Source organism: Passer montanus, unplaced genomic scaffold, assembly GCF_014805655.1.
Source record: "Passer montanus isolate IOZ18808 unplaced genomic scaffold, ASM1480565v1 scaffold37, whole genome shotgun sequence".
NCBI classification, from domain to species: Eukaryota; Metazoa; Chordata; class Aves; order Passeriformes; family Passeridae; genus Passer; species Passer montanus.
In genome coordinates this window covers 4586665-4601417 of record NW_024368485.1, presented here as the reverse complement: position 1 = coordinate 4601417, position 14753 = coordinate 4586665, and the positions used below count along the sequence as shown (strand labels likewise).

General features: G+C 47.1%; 1 protein-coding gene across 3 annotated transcripts in view; it reads right to left on the bottom strand.

Annotated features, from left to right (window-relative positions):
* Window positions 1–14753, bottom strand: part of SPTBN1 (spectrin beta, non-erythrocytic 1) — a 115961-nt gene that overhangs the window by 79394 nt on the left and 21814 nt on the right. For all 3 annotated transcript variants that reach the window (XM_039717097.1, XM_039717098.1, XM_039717099.1), the window contains exon 2: window positions 2711–2910. In XM_039717097.1, the coding sequence (XP_039573031.1) occupies window positions 2711–2858 (148 nt within the window). In that variant the 5' untranslated portion in view covers window positions 2859–2910. The remainder of the gene's footprint in view (window positions 1–2710; window positions 2911–14753) is intronic.

The following is a 14753-nucleotide window of genomic DNA, read 5'->3' as shown; positions in this document are numbered from 1 at the left end:
ACAACATCAGTTATCAGCTGCTGTACTAACAAAACTGGTTTTCTCCTATTATTATATCCTACTTGCTTTACTTGAGCTTTCCTTCAGGACATTGTTTCAATCACAGATTATTCTGACCACCACCTCCTACCTTTGTTGTTTCAATAGCTCAACATTCTGATGGAATTTTGGGTCCATCAAGATTTTTCCTAGAGTGGAGTATCAGACTTTGGCTACAAACCTCACTTCTTATTTCCTCACTCTTTACCTTACTTTACCTTAAAGGAAGTAAGTTGCACTTCAATTACAGTGAAGTAGAATGAACATGAGATGGAAGCTCCGCCAAAGAGGCACTTCACAGCTTGTGGAAGAGTATGGGAAGAAGATGCCTGCACCCGCAGAGAATACAGAGCCGTTAGTCAGGCAGTGCAACATGCCCACAGCTGTTCTACTTTGGAGTGCAGCAGCTTGCATCTTGGTGATGAAATTTAAGGAACCAGTGCCTGGTGTGCTCATTTGAAACCTTTCATATTAGGACAAGGGGATGATGATGCATGAGCGTTTCATAGACTGGAAGATGTTGATAGTCTCTTGTTATATCTTGTCATTGACACACTGCAAGGGGACAGCCACAGGAACTCTTGAGATACAAGCCACCCATGACCTCTGGAGAGAGAAATGTTATTGTCAGAAGGATGCCCAGTCGTGGAGATGTGGGGAGGTGCCCGTGCCCACAAAGAGCAGCGCTCACCCAAGTCAAGCTGCAGTGCTGTTCAGTCAGTCCAGCCCCCAAAGGCAGCACACAACTGCTTCAGAGAGCAGTGAAGCTCACGCAGAGGAAAGTGATGGTGTGACACCCACCCAAAGGCAGGGGTGCAGAGCCCAGAAGCACCTCCTGACATCCCCCAGCTGACTGTGTGGGGTCATTGTGCCCAGTCCTGTGACACGCAGCTGAATCAGAGAGCACCTTTCCAGAAAGGGCCTGTCTCCACTGAAAGGGGACAATGACAGAGATTATTGCCAGCACAGCTCCAGGCTGCAGCTGTTAAAGACCTGCCAGTGCCTTTCTGGGGAGATGCAAGGGAAGATTACCCACCAGACAGCATATCTGAAAACATACACTGAACAGTGCCAGGAGTACCACAGCTCAGCCTTTAACCATAACCTTGGATTTGAAATACAAACCTCTCCTCACTCCTCCCTCCCTGCACCATGATTAAGCTTTCAAGCAGTGCTGCAGCAATGCAGGATGCTAAGCCAAGTTTTGGCAGCACACAGCATTCTCAGCAGCAAATGCAGAGAATTACAGGTACGGAAATGTATCAAATTAAAATAACTATGAGTAATGCTTATTCAGAAGAAAAATAAATACACCATACTGTGGGGGAAAATGTTTAAATATCTGAATAGCATCTTCAGCAAAATTATTTGCTTTTACATGGGTATGTGTTTTAGGCTAGCTAAATAATTCAAGTACTTTCCTTATATTACTTCTCCTTGAAATAAGAGTTTCATGTTTATTATTCATTACTCAGGTGGGGACCTCTGCTTGCTATAAAAGTAAGTGGAACAAGCAGCTGCAGTAAGGTGAGATCTGGGACCCAAACATGGCTCATGAGCTTTTTACTAAAAGCATTTCCCACCCAAGGAACAGGATACAACCTACAACCACTCACGTGGCAGGAGTAAAACACAGTTTCTTCCTCAAACAAGAGTAAGCTATTAAAATAAAGCAACCCAAGCTGAGATTCATTTTGTCTATCACCACAGGTACCAGCAAGCTCCTTCTGACCCCACTCAGCACAGCCCTGCCCAGGGAAGGCATTTCCCCTATCATTCCAATGCACACTGTGATGGGAACTGCTGCAATTAAAAGCAGCAAAATTTAACACACGTCCCCTCCCTGTGAGCAATTCCATTAAGTCAATAGCATTACTATCCCCAGGAAGAGTTATGTGATCTGCTCTCTGCCCACCTGCATGAACTACTTCATTTCCCTGTTGCTGAGCTCCACACCTGATCCTGGCCTGTGCCTGACACGTAAAGGAGTTTGGCATCCGATGCATCTCCATGGCCGGAGTGGAGAGCAGAAAGGGCATGCTGCACTCCAGCCCCAGCCCCATTGGAATCACAAATGGAGCAGGTGATACTTTTGTCTCAGTGCAGCTGATTTAATAAACCTGTCTCAACACCTTATGAAGTGTCGGGTTTAAAACCATTCCTGGAGCTCGGATTTCACCAGCAGAATGCTCAGCATAGTTTTGAGCTGTTTTCTGTGCCTATCCCACACTGCCAAGGCATTTTGTTCAGAGGTCAGAAATGTGGGCATTCTACCACAAAAGTCAGGAAATCATTTACAGAATGCATAAAAATTGCTTTGCAGTGCAGTGACTCAGAGCTGAGAGGACATGACATAATCTCTTTGCTCTATAAACAAATGCGGTTAATGTATAGCCTTTAATACGCAAGAATCAAACGCAGTCTTGTTTCAGATGAGAAAAGATCCAATCCAGTTTCATTTCTCTGCTGATGACAGTGGAATTCAGCAGAAGAGAGCAAGTATTTCAGAAAGAATGTACAGTCCCATCATTCACTACTGCATGACAACTACCTCCACCTACCACATTCCTATTTCCAGGACTAGTGAGATGTTTTGCACACTTCCAGAAGGAGGTATTTTGAAGGAGAGCTTTGCTACCCATCTTGTTTTTTTCCTAAACCCAATGCTTACCAGCCAGGGCCTTGATGCGGGAGCGCTCAAAGAGCCGAGCAGAACTGTTCTCATTGTCCCAGTCGTCGACATCCCAGCGGTTGTTGACGTCGCTGTACTGCTGTTGGATTTCAATGTTGTCGTAATCTGTCGCTACCGTCGTCGTCATCCTGAGTCTTCTCCTTAGCCTCTCCTCACCATCAGATTCTTCCTAAAACCCTCTGTCAAAGAAAAACACATAAGAAATAATCATTTATATGGTGCTCAGATACTGGAAGAAAGTTGTAAGGTCAAGCTCAGGAGTTTTGGTTTCAAAAATCAGTGACTTTTACTTGAAAACAAGCTCAAGAACAGGAGATACCAACCACTCCTTCCGAGAACAAATATTCTCAAAAAATTAAGTGTTTTACCAAGGCACAGCTTTGCTGCATACACACAACTCAAGAACAGGAGATACCAACCACTCCTTCTGAGAACAAATATTCTCAAAAAATTAAGGCACAGAAGCTTTGCTGCATACACACATCCAGGATTGTCATGTTCAGCTCCACAAAGCAGAACATGGATGGAATAGTGCAGCAAAACACTTCCACAACTGTCATTTTCAAAAGCAAGCCATTGGCTTTAGAGATCTGCAAGTGTTGGTTAGAGCATATGGAGCTGTGGATAACTTGACTAAGAAAAACCTCAAGCACAAAGATGACCTCCATAATGGTGTGAATAATTGATGGGGAAAAAAAATAAAGATTCTCAAGAAGCCACATAAGCATTTGACAAGCAAAAGCCTTTTAACATGTGTCTTAAGAAATGTTTCTGTCTCCACATGCAAATACTGACTTTGCAACTGGTCCTGGCAATTTATTTATGAACTAATCCAGATAAAACCAACTAAATGATGCATTACTTTGAACTCTCCACAGGAACAACATGGCACCCACCAACGCAACCCTTGGGGTTAGGTTCTCCTCTTTCAGGATGCTGTTTGCATATTTATTCTGTTTTCTGATTAGGATTTCCATGTATTTACTGGTACTAGATATAAGAGAGGCAGACACCTCTGGAGGAGGAGGGATGTTATACACAGCTGTGGGAACAGTGCTGAGAATCCCCTTCGCCCTTCAGTGCTCAGCAAGACCCCGAGGAGCACAGGGTGCTCCTCATACACACAGAAACACACACATCACCTCTGCAAAACGCAATAATTCACAGAAATGCAGTTAAATACAGGGGCAAGGGGGAGCCAGGAGGCCTGGGTGGGGAAGCGTGCTCCCCTCACGGAGCCCCGCCCGGGGCTTCTCTTGTCTTTTCTATCTTTAATGTCACTTTCTTATTTTGAAATAAAATCGAGAAAAATTAAAAAGAGGGGGGAAAAAAAGGAAAATAAAAAAGAAGAAGAAAAAGAAAGATCAGCCGGCAGCCCGGAGGCAGGCGGGGCCGGGGCCGCCCCTCAGGGCGAGGCCGAGCCCGCCCTCCCGCCGGGGCCGGGGCTGCCCTCACGGCCCTCCCCGCCCGCCGCGCTGATTAAAAAAAAAAAAAAAAAAAAAAAAAAAGGAAAATAAAAAAGAAGAAAAAGAAAGATCAGCCCGCAGCCCGGAGGCAGGCGGGGCCGGGGCCGCCCCTCAGGGCGAGGCCGAGCCCGCCCTCCCGCCGGGGCCGGGGCTGCCCTCACGGCCCTCCCCGCCCGCCGCGCTGGCGCCACCTGCCGGCCCGGCCCCTCCGGCATGTCGCGACATCAGTGCACCTCGCCCGCGACAGACGAGACGGCCTGGCTGCCCGGGCTCACCAGCGGCGTTCTTTCCCGTCCGGGCCGGGATACCGGAGCCGACTGGTTGGCCCCCGTCCCCAGGCCGGGACAGGTCCGTCCCGTGGGGCCGCGCGGACAAGTCGCGGTGTCTGGCGCAGAAACGGGAGCGGAGCGGCGCTGGGGCTGTTACATAAGGAGCTGTTACCGAAGGCTGAGCGCGAGTGCTCAACCTTCACCAAAGGTGGGAAGGAATCGCTTCGGTCATGGGAAGCTGCCAACAGAGCGAGGGAACGGGAGGAGAGCTGGCTCTGGGGAAGGTCGTGGGGACGATGCTCCCGCGGCGCATCCCGCAGGAGCCGGGCATGGATCAGCCACTCCGGCCGGATCCTGCCGCGAGGAACAAACAAAAGCATGGAGCAAAGACGGGGGGAAGGATTAAATCCCACTCGCCGCGTTTCTGCTCAGCACTCACCAGCTGATCCTCACTGAGCATCAGGCCTAGACAAAAACCGCCCATTGATCCCTGTACACAAGCTGCAATCAGGGTTAATTCCAATTAAATCCACGGAGCAGCCAGGATATAAACAAGGAGTGGGGACAGGCTGGTTGACAGCATGATTTTCCATCTTTTCTATATTCACCAGTGCTCAAGGAAGAGAAGATGTGCCACTGGAAAAGCTGCAGCTCCAACCATAAAAATCAGTGAACCCAAAATCGGGATGCAGTGACATGTAATTTAATATAGATGGAACAAGCCATGGGATTTAATTTATTTCTGTGTCACTGCTGTTTTAGAAACACACACAACCTGATCCAGAATAAATTCAACTCTAACTTGTGCTTTATCACTTCTCCCATCCTGAGCATCACACAAGCAAAATCTATCCCAGATAAAGCTAAATTGAGCACAAAATGGGCTGTTATCCCACATCTATAGGGCCAGAAAACCTGCATCCTTGTTCTGATTCTAATAAAAGCAGCACCTCGCTCCCTGACATCAGGCTCCTTTTCTGGGATGCAGCTCCCCACCACAGGGACAGCAGAGCAGGAAAAAGCTGCAGGGATAAAAATAAGCACCTTTGCAGCAAAGGAAGGTGAGGAGAACACAGCGGAATCCTGATTCCAGAGACAGATCCAGCTACAGAGAGTGTGGCCACCGCCCTCAGCCTCTGCTGGAAAACAGCTTTTCTTGAGTCCTGCTGCAGCTCTGATCCAGCACAACCCACTGGTGCCTCTGGGAACGGGGAGGGAAGATAAACACGAGTCCTGGCAGAAACCTGCAGGCTCCTGACTGCAGGGATGGAGGTCCTGCAGCTGGGACGAGCTGCAGCAGCACATCTTGTGTCTGCGCTAATGGTGTCCCGATCTGACATGAGCAGCACCAGCAACTGCCCAGGGAGCAACGGGAAAATGGTTTGGAATTTTCCTGGAGCTCTTAATGCAGCCGAGTTCACTGATAATAACCTTGGATGTAATCCACCTGTGAAATCAGCCCTGCCGTTGAAGGACCATGCTGAAAACCCTCTGTGTGTGTGTGCAGCACACACAGACATGTAACACATATATTTACAGATTTAGTTTAAGCCTCTGTGTGAAGCACCCACCAACATCCACAAAGGGATAACCACGGAGCACAGGGACAGGGGGAAGCCCATTTCCCTGCAGGAACAACCTTTGTCACTTAAACATCCTGGCCTGGCTTTAAGCTGACATACCCTTCTAACAGAGAAATTACGTTTTCTGCAGAGAGCCAGAATTTCAGCTGCCGACATTCCAAGCAGCACCCTGCAAGCCAACCCACTCTCAGGACTGGGTAAACACACTGGGAACAAGAAATGGCAGGCTACAGCTCCTTTACTATGCACAATTCAGACTCACTCGAGGATGACATACAGCACTTAAAGCCAGAGAAAGCAGGCACTGGGGTCTCTCAGTTAATGCACGCCTTCTTAAACTCATCTGCCAGTGCTGCTGCACCTGGCTTGGAGATGTTAGCAGGCAATTCCAGGGATAAACAGGCACAGGGGTGAACTAATAAACAGCATGGAACTGCTCCAGGCCCTGAATCCGCAGGCCCACCACAGAGGGTCAAGAAAAATCTGTAAATTCCCGAACCTCTTCCTCATTGATAGAATATAACTCTGTTGCCTTCTGCCATGGATACCATGCTAGACGACCTCATGAGACAAAAGAGATCAAACCGTTTCATTTCAAAGCATTCCTTAAAACCTATTGCATAATCTGAGGGCGGGAGGGAGAGGGGGGTGGTTGGCATTGTCTTCAAAAAGAAGAAATAGCTTGAAGAAAAAAAATCAGCTACCAGGAAGAGCATTTTCTCAGGCAGTTTTCAAAGGCCACATCCAGGGGTCAGACCTTTTCTGTTTACTTTCATAAATAGACCAGATTTTGCTCTGTTTGTTTCTCAGATAATAGAAAACAAACAGTTTTATTCAGCCCATCTGAAGAATGAATTAATTTAAAAAAAATTCATTGGCTACTCTTTAATGCAATCATGTAATTCACTAAACAGCTATGACTATGATCCCTGAAATTCTGCCATAACCACACATCTGGAATTACTTCCTAATAGTTACATTTATCTTTAAAGCAAACATTGTTTTTTCAAGAGTTACTATTCTTCCAGGAAACATGCTAAGCTGTAGCTAGATTCATGTTACTCTAACTAAGGATTGTCAAGAGGTTTTTATGGTGCTGTGATTGAAAAATATAGTTTGAACAGTAATCCCCAAATGGTCTCATGGCTTATGTAAATACTTTTCCCTGGCTAACACATAGCCCCCAACCTATTGCAGCTTTCCTGGAATTAAAGATGAATTGTAAATTCATCTCTAACTCCCGCTGATTGTGTGACAGGATTGAAAAGGGGACACAGACACTCCCATCTCCAGGTCACCAGAGCACATGGGTCTGGTGACAAGCACGGACACTACCACTGTGACAAAGAGAATGGTGTCCTGATCCCACAGATCAGATCTGTACCTCCAAGAAACCAAAAGTACGCACTGCCTCCTTTCTGGTGGCCCTCTGAAACCAAAGCTGGACAAGCACAGAAAGCAATTCCATCACCCTCTTTGCAGGATACTTTCACTCCCAGTCAGTCCTTCCCCCCTACTGATGCCTCAGACCATCTCACCAGTCCAGCTCTCCACTTTAGTGCAATGATTATCACTAAAAAGGGGGAATTTAGATAATATGTAAGCTAACTTTGCATTTATTCTGAGCAACATTCAGCTCCCTCCAAACAGCAGCACAACAGATATTTAATAATTTTTTTAATGTCATTTTAAGCCAGTATTTAAACTGGAGAATGGAAGTGTCTCTGAACTCTCAGGGTCCAGCCACATCTTGTCACCCCAACAGGGTGAGATTCTCACCCGAAGCTTCCACACAGGGAAAGTGGCCTGGTCAGAGTCAATAGGGGCACCTTGGGAGAGGCTCAGGGCTGGATGCCAAATGAGCATACACATCAAACATCCCCACAGGTCAAACTCTGCAAGGATTTACAAAACACTGTGTAGAAACTCAAGAGTTGTACAGAACCCTCGGATTGAGAAACTCAAGTCCTGAGCATAAAGCTTAGAAAGACTGGAAGATGTATGTCCCAATTCCAGCCATTTCTCAGCCTGAAGCCCAAGGAGGTGTTTCCAGGCTCTCTCCCTGCTCAGCCCCTGTGGTCCTGAACTGCAGCACATTTCCAGGGACAGGAGTTCCCCTGTCCTGACAGGGCAGCACACTCACTTATGTTCTGGCTTTTTGTTTCAGCTGCTGAACCAATCCCAGAATAATAAAGGCAGTAACTGAGCAAGGCTGTAACTCTCTTGACCTCCAATATCCCCTCTCCCAGTCCCATCTCTCCTTCCACAAACAGAACCATACTGTTTCTGCATTTTCCAGCCCAAGAGTGCTCCATGTCTTGTCTTTGCTTCCCTTCACCACTCTGTGGTGCTGACTCCTCTGGCTGTCCATGCTCCACCCTGAAAGGTCACAGCAAAGGGGGGACAGGCTGTGCTACCAAATGCCACAATCAGCCCGTGGGGCACTTCAGGAATGCACAAACAAGGCAAGACTGAAGCCTCTTTATTCCCAATACAGGCTGGAAAAGCATGCGAAGGTCACTAAAATCAGGCAGCCCGTCCTTCACGAGGGAGGTCTGCTTCCCACATCTCAGATAACCCATCACTCCAAAGACCAGGCAGTTAAGAGTGGATTCCAGGCTTTTGTTTTCCTTCTGAGGTCCCCAGGATATCATATTCTAGCTGGGAGATGGGTACATAATTAAATAAGCACTGAAACAGCCCAGAAAGTGTTTGTGCTGCTCCCTGAAAACAGGCACAGCCCCACTGAACTGGAGCCCCCAGCACTCAGCAGGGTGACCAGGGCACACCCAGCACCACATGTCCCACACAGGACAAGGATTCCAACAACCAAGGGCATCAAGGGCAAAAAGAAACTCAAATCCCTATTTCAAACCTTTCAGTTCCAGCACAAACCATTAAAACCTTCTGGTCTGATACCCTCTGCACTTGGAGCAATGAAGTTTCACCCAGTTTTCCATACATCATCCAGAATATCTGGACTCCAACATTTTATCCTGGAGACTCCAGAATAATTTTATTGATTTATGTGGTCCAAATTTGCCCTCTGTAATCTGAGGTAGCTCCTTCCAGCTGAGGATACAACCCAAGGTGTGCCAACATTATTTGAAGAGCCTTCTTAAAACACCAAGAGGGTAGAAGGAGGCTCTGTATGGATTTCATCCAAAGTCAGACACAAAATAGGACTTGTGGGGTGAGATTCTCTAGGCCTCTGTATTTCCCTATGGAACATTCTAGAACAGATATTGCTTCTGAACCATCCTCTAAAGCAGGCCATGCCCCACAATCAACGATACAAACCATGAGCAGACTAAACCAGAAAAAATCTGGACATATTAGGTAGAAAGTGGCTGGTTTTGGAAAGAAGTGAATAAAGAGTAGAACTGAAGCAGAGCTGGACTTATCACACACAACACTTCAGGGTGGAGAAGGCACCGAATTCTTTCTGGGGCTGCCTTTCTTTTCCCCTCATCACTTCAAGAATGTGAAACACATTTTGCCAGGCTGCTGAGGGGAGGGCTGTGTCTCATAGGGAGAAGCATTCCTGAATCCCTTCTGAAAGAGAAAGTCCACCAGGATCCAGAAGGGTCTGGAGTGACACATAGAGCAGGAACATCCATGAGGGCTGTGACAATAAACTCCACATACTGGGCCCAGAGATCTAAACTCCTTATTTAGTTTTTAAGAAAAACACAGACTACTCGACCTCTTCCTCATGTGTTTGTGGTTTTCCCTAAACAAGCACTGCTGGGCAAAGTAACATTAAAGCAGCAAGAGCTTGGTTCATCTCCAATAAGGACACCATGAGATAGTCCATGGCTGCTCCAGTGAGATCCATCAATTAAATACAGCTTCAGTCCAACTCACAAACCACCTTGTATCCAACACAACCAAAAGAAATGTAACTCAGGGCCCAGAAAATCTTATGAACCACCAGCTGGGTATTTTCTAAACACGCCATCGTGTTTTCTGCTTCTAAGTCAGTAAAGGAATTCCCATAGATTTAAATTCATGCAGCTCTTGGTCATTTGCTTTTAAAAAACACTTTCATCATCCTCTTAGTCTTTCCTGTGTCAATAAAAGAAAGACTTTGAAATTATTAGGTTATCTGGGAATGTCCCACCATGCATATGGCTTAGCTGGAAAAAACCTAGGGGACCAGCTCAGCACGGCAATTCCTCTCTCCACTTCCATTCCTGCGTTATTTATAACTTCTACATTCCAATTATTAGATTTCTCACCCATTTTCACAAAGAGCTGCATTTTTGAGTAGGGTAACTCATCCAGAATGTGGCTTTTCCAAAGCCTAGGCCAAGGGTGGATGGAAGAAAATTTAAGAGTTCATGAGTTTTAATTGAATCTGCTCTTCAGACTTTGCAGACTTGTTCTGGTGCAGACGCAGCTGGTCACTTTGAAAAGTAAGGAATGAGCAGCAAACCAGGGATTATGTTCTGCTCAGGACTGGAATAGCATCCTGAATGTTGTGAGGGCTTTACAGGACAGCCAATATGTGTTGGTGCACCTGTGTGCTCTGATCTGTGGGGTCAGCAGCTGGCATGCCACTCCTTTTTCTGGGGAATATGACTGCCAGCAGGCCAAGAGCCCTTCAGCTCTTACAGCCCAGACACTTATTTTACCATGAATTCTTAGACAGGAAATTTTGACTATAGAATTACCTGAACTTTTTGATAAATAAAAGAAAGTAATAGCAAAAACATTCTGATGGTGGTAAATTAATATAAAGCGATTAAAAATCTGAGTAGGATTAACAATATATTTTCTGTATACGCCACAAAGGGTGCTCTGGGTTGAACCCAAATGAAATCCACAAGAGGAAATGAACTGGAGCAGGAATCAAAAAGGCTCCAGGTCAGCTGGGTACCTTCTAGAAGTACAGGAAGGACTTTTCTGACGTAGGCTCTCACTGAAGATAACCTTTACTCAGATCCACCCCTCAGCTTTAGCACAACTCAGCCATTTCACACGGAGGAGACCAGGACCTTGTTTTACCAAACCACCTTGTAAAGTTGTTAGAAGCCTCTGCATTTCACCTTTTGCCATTCTGATCACTGAGCAAGGCAAAGATCCACTTTCCAAACACCTCTAAGAAGTACTTGTGGATGGACTGGTGGAGGACACCAGGGACAACTTGTCTGGCAGGAAGGAAAATCGATGTATTTCACTCCTTATCAACACATTTCCAAAGAAACTACCCAAAAAAATTCCTTCCACAGCCACTGAGCATTTAAAGGACAATATTTAGTATCACCCTGTTCTAGAAGCTATCTGTGGGCTGACCTTCACCAAAAGAATGTGAAAATACAGGGCAATTGTCTACAGTGGTATTTACCTTTTTCTTCAGCAGAACAAAACAAAAAAGTCTTTTTTAATATTTTTCGTGCACTCACGCAGAGCAGAGCTCCAATAAAAACCAGGTGCCCTCAGGAAGGAGTTCCCCATTTTCTGGTCTTCACTCTCTCATGACCCAGCTTATGAGAAACAGAGCTCTGGGCTTTGGGAACCCACTGTGTGTCAGGGAAGGACTGAAAGCGGAGACGCTCCCGCTGCCTCCAGCCTGCCAGACAGTTGGCTCTGCTTTGGATGAGGGCACTGCTTCACATCTTGACCCTGGCCATGACCCTCACTTGGCAGGAAGTCCCAGGCAACCTGAATGCCCTCAGTGACATCACTGTTTACTTGGGCAGCAAACTGGCAGTGCCAGGTGGCACATGGCTGAGGGGCATCATGAGACAGTGCCTTAGTTTGCAACCCACAAGGAAACTTTCCTCAGGAAAAAATGGACAACTCACTGGGTCATTCAAGAAATGCTGTTATTGCCTCTGTGTGACCACACAATTTATCAATATCAGTTTACATCTGTTGTATTAATTTAAATTAAGAGAGCTACAGCCAAGTTTGGGGGGGTGGGAAAGGGACCAGAGGCTCTGTGCCATGGCTCTGGACTGGAGTTTCTGCCCCACTTCCCACTCCTAGCAAGGCGGTGTCACAGAGAAATGGTGGCCCTGCATTACTTTTAGAAGGAGGGCACCCCTGAGCCTGCCCTTGCTACAGAGCTGCCTGCAGGCCCTGACACACTTCCATCCGGAGCACATTCCTGCTCCTGCAGTGTCTCCTGAGATGCGATAGCTCTGACCTCCTTACAGGAGGAGGGCTGCCAAGTAAACAGGCCTGGCTCACCAGCCCGCCAACTGCTGTCTCCCCTGCCCTTCTCTTTTACCTCTCCGCTTCCACACCCACCCTTCCGAAAGGTCCCAGCCCAATCAACCTGTGATGAGTGGGAGTGAGCCAGAGCCTCGGCCCATCTTCCCTTGCCGGCATCCCTGTGAGCGAGCTCCCGTTTCCTTCCCACAGGGAGGAGGCTGCGACGCCCACCTGGGTCATGCCGCAGTGCTGAGCCGAGGCACAGCCAGAACAAGAAGCAGCCGTGGGAGGCTGAGCACACTCACGGCTTGGCAATCCTGGAGTGTCCCTGAGGGAGAGGGCACAAAAACAGGGAGTAATGTCAAGCTACCCTGATCTACGCCCAGGCAAACCTCCTCCGTGTTGGAGGGCTTTATGTAAGGGCAGGGAAAGGCTCCACCACTCCCAGCCAAGGAGGAGAAATCGAGGACAGGCTGTGCACAGGCACCTCCTCCCTGCTCGGAGCTGCTGGTCGGGGGAGGCTGCCTGGTGACAACTTCCAGGGAGGAAGAAAGACACTGAGCTGCTTTGGCTCTGCCCCCAAACTGCAGAGCAGCGGTGGGAAACCGCACCCAGGGAGACGCCCAGGGAGAAAAGGATGTTTTGTTGTGGAGGCTTTTGTTCTGGACTCTGTTTATTAGCGATACTTCACAGCCAGGCAGGCAGAGCAGGGAAGCAATTTAAAGGGCCAGCCTAGAGTAAATAACCTGCTACGCCATCAGCAGGTTTGGAATCAGCAAACAAACAAACAAAAACAAATTCTGGGGGCAGGAATGGGGAAGGATTTGCTGACACCCTCCATAAGGCAACAGAGCTGAAGCAACAGCTGGTTTCAGCAGCTCCAGCACCAAACCAGAAGGAGCAGCGCCAAGTCGAGACACGCAGAGACTCTCATTAAGAGGAGACACAAGACAGCACTAATTACCCAACAGCAATGCCGAGGTGATCCACCTGCTCCCACACAGGTACCAGACATTTCCCTCACTCACCTCCCTCACTGAGCGAGCTCTGCTATAGGCAGAGCTGCTCAATCAGCTCCTGAGATCTGGACAAAGAGCTGGCCTTGTAAAGAAGAATTTAAACCAGAACTTGGATTTGGGCAGTGTGATGGTCCCAGAGGAGGCACATCAAAGCCTGCTCCAGAACAAGCACCTCCTTCAGATGCTGGAGCCCAAGCCCAGCCAGGATCATGCAAAGCTTGGCTCTTGCACTGGAATATGTTATAGGGACTATATGGATTCTAACTGTTCTCTCTTGAATGAAAATAAACCCAGGATAACCAAGAGATTGAGACAACTTTTGCTTTGGGGAGATGAAGACAGTACTTTTCTGTGGGTGAGGGAATGCCAGCATTTCTCTGGATTAGAGCTGGTTGGAAAGTGAACTGAGAAATGGAGCAGTTTTATACTCAACACCCACTTGAGAACAGAGGTGTTAAGAATTGTCCTGCAAATCAGCACAGCCTGCAGCAGCAGCAATGCACATGGCTAAACCAGAAATATGGCTGAAAGCAGTATGGAAAAGGATCCCTCCCCAGGAAGAGGGAAATGTCAGATGTCACACGAGTAAATCACCAAGTCAGTTAGCGTAAGGCACGATTCCATCAGGCCAACAAGATTCCTGGTGCAAGTAACCAAGCACAGCTTGAGCCACTGCTTCCCAAAGAGCAGGAAATGTGTCTCATCCTCCCCAGGGGACACACAGCACACATCATCTACTTCTTGGCAGAGGAATCAAGAGCAGCACATCCAAACTGGTCTCCTCTAAACTAAACGTTTAATGGGTTAGTGGGCACTGACCAGAGGAACACAACAGGTAAAACTAAGCAGGCTGCCTGCATTTGCCCAAATTGAAGTTTTAAATGGACACCAGCTGTTAATTCCTTTCTACATTCTTCACATTTTTTTTGGCCAACTCCCGACAAGACTAACAGAAACCTTTCCCCTCCAACTTTCATCTGATGCATAGATAAAATAGTCAGGCAAGAAAAAGAAATCTATCTTATTATTGCCTTCATTTAAATGCATGCCTGTAAGTCCTCAGTGCATCCGTGCCCTTTGAGATGGGTTAAAGAGCCTTAATGCCATCTAAATTAAGTCAATTTGTTATTCAGAATATTTGTGAGCAAACAATTTGCATCCTGGGAGGAGAAAGCACACAGGCCAGAGTGTAAAACCCTGGGAAATAAGATGATAGAGGGGAAGAAAAAGCCCAAAAAAAGCTATGTCTTAAATAACTCTGGTCGGTATTTTGGCTCTTTGATGTTTCTGCTATGGTTGAGTCTTTTTTTTTTTTTTCTTAATAAATATTTTAGTGCACATCCTTGTGTGCAGATTCATGTGAGATAAGAGATATTTACCATTTTATATATGATAGAGTGATGACTCTTTCCAGGTTTTCCATGTCAGTTTGCTAATCCTTGGAGTGTTGTCGTGTCCACCATCCCCAAGATGTTACTCCCAGTGAGTCCAGCCAGGACACAAACTCTGGCCAGCCCTGATCC